Raw genomic sequence first — 1963 nt, forward strand, 5'->3', positions numbered from 1 at the left:
ACTCATCTATGTCTGTGGCACAAAGAAAGAAATGTCAACCATATACAGATGGTTTCACCATTCAGACAGAGACTATTAAAAGAAAGGTTTTAACATGAAAATCTATGTTATATGATATACTCTGCCAATCTTTTTTTATAGTATGTACAAGTTAAATGGATGCTACACCAAAAAAAAAACTCACCTTGCTGACAGTTTTGTCCAGTCCATCCAGGTGAGCAGTTACAGTTGTATCCGCCATCTTGGTTCACACAGCGTCCATGTTGGCATGGTATCCCGACACACTCATCTATGTCTGTGGCACAAAGAAAACAATGGCACCGATTTTCAAATGATTTTATTATTAAGACAGAGACTGTAAAGATAAAGGTTTTAATATGTTAATCTATGTAATATGATTTACTTTGCTAATCTGTTAGATAGATAGATAGATAGATAGATAGATAGATAAATAGATAGATAGATAGATAGATAGATAGATAGATAGATAGATAGATAGATAGATAGATAGATAGATAGATAGATATAGATATAGATATAGATATAGATGTAGTATATAAAAGTTAATGGATGCTACACCAAAAAACTCACCTTGCTGACAGTTCTGTCCAGTCCATCCAGCTGAACAGGTACATGTGTATCCACCATCTTCATTCACACAGCGTCCATGTTGGCATGGTTTCCCGACACAATCATCTATGTCTGTGGCACAAAGAAAGAAATGTCAACCATATACAGATGGTTTCACCATTCAGACAAAGACTATAAAAAGAAAGGTTTTAACATGAAAATATATGTTATATGATATACTCTGCCAATCTCTTTCTTATAATATATACAGGTTAATGGATGTTACACCAAAAAAATCACCTTGCTGACAGTTCTGTCCAGTCCATCCAGGTGAACAGGTACAGTTGTATCCGCCATTTTGGTTCACGCAGCGTCCATGTTTGCAAGGGTTTCCTAAACACTCATCTATGTCTGTGGCACAAAGAAAACAATACCACCGATTTTCAAATAATTTTATTATTGAGACAGAGACTGTAAAAACCAGAAAGGCCGACATTTGCTTGGGAGCAAATACAGCATATTTCAGTCCATCTCCCTCCCATGCAAAAGTGGATTATTCCAAACTTACCTCAGTGCAAAACTGGCAAAGGTTCTCAAATAAATGAATTAAATAGTAGCTATGTAATTGAGAACAAAGATGCAAGAACAAGCACATTGAATCTCGAAAGCTTTACTAATCTTATTACAGGTATGCAAATAATAACAATGATGAGATTTGATTCATTTTGAAGGTCTTAGGCACATAAAATTGAATGTGTGGGTGCACGACTTACGTGCAATGTGACCTCAGGTAACCCACAATGGAACACGTGTTCCATGGCCAACGGCAGATGGGACGGGCTATTCTTTAGATAGAACGTGGAACGGATACAGCACTTTTGGCCCTTTTTTGGCCTGAAATAGGCATTAAAGTCCCCTAAATGCAAGTGGTGTATGCCAAATATGTGACTGCTATTCTGTAGACACACGTTTAAGGTACCCTTATACCGAATTTCAGATCATTCTGTTGTAATACCAGGGATCAGGATCCAAAAGTCCATTTTTTGTCGAAAAATGCCCCAAAAAACCTTAATAAAAAATTTTCAAAGGCATGTATCAAAAAAATACATAAAAAAGCCAGGGGGTATTTGCCCACTCTACCTCCATGCCAAATTTGAAGTCATTTGGCTGAATGATGGCGGAGTTGTCTCCCTTTGACTGTTTGGCAGGAGAAGGAGAAGGAGAAAGACGAGAGAACACAATATATTTCATCCATACCATGGTATGGACTGAAATATAATAAATGTTTTAATATGACAATCTATGTAATATGATATACTTTGCTAATCTGTTAGTTATATTAAGAGATAGATAGATGGATAGATAGATAGATAGATAGATAGATAGATCTCAC

At 36.2% G+C, this 1963-nt stretch overlaps 1 protein-coding gene across 1 annotated transcript in view; it reads right to left on the reverse strand.

The window, feature by feature from the left end:
• Positions 1–1963, reverse strand: part of LOC109476461 (fibropellin-1-like) — an 18719-nt gene that overhangs the window by 3831 nt on the left and 12925 nt on the right. The window contains exons 13-14 of the mRNA XM_019777396.1: positions 871–981; positions 185–295 (exon numbers count right to left, since the gene is read on the reverse strand). Coding sequence (XP_019632955.1) covers positions 185–295; positions 871–981 — 222 coding nt within the window. The remainder of the gene's footprint in view (positions 1–184; positions 296–870; positions 982–1963) is intronic.

The sequence above is a fragment of the Branchiostoma belcheri genome, unplaced genomic scaffold (genome assembly GCF_001625305.1).
Source record: "Branchiostoma belcheri isolate BF01 breed outbred unplaced genomic scaffold, Haploidv18h27 scaffold38, whole genome shotgun sequence".
NCBI lineage: Eukaryota > Metazoa > Chordata > Leptocardii > Amphioxiformes > Branchiostomatidae > Branchiostoma > Branchiostoma belcheri.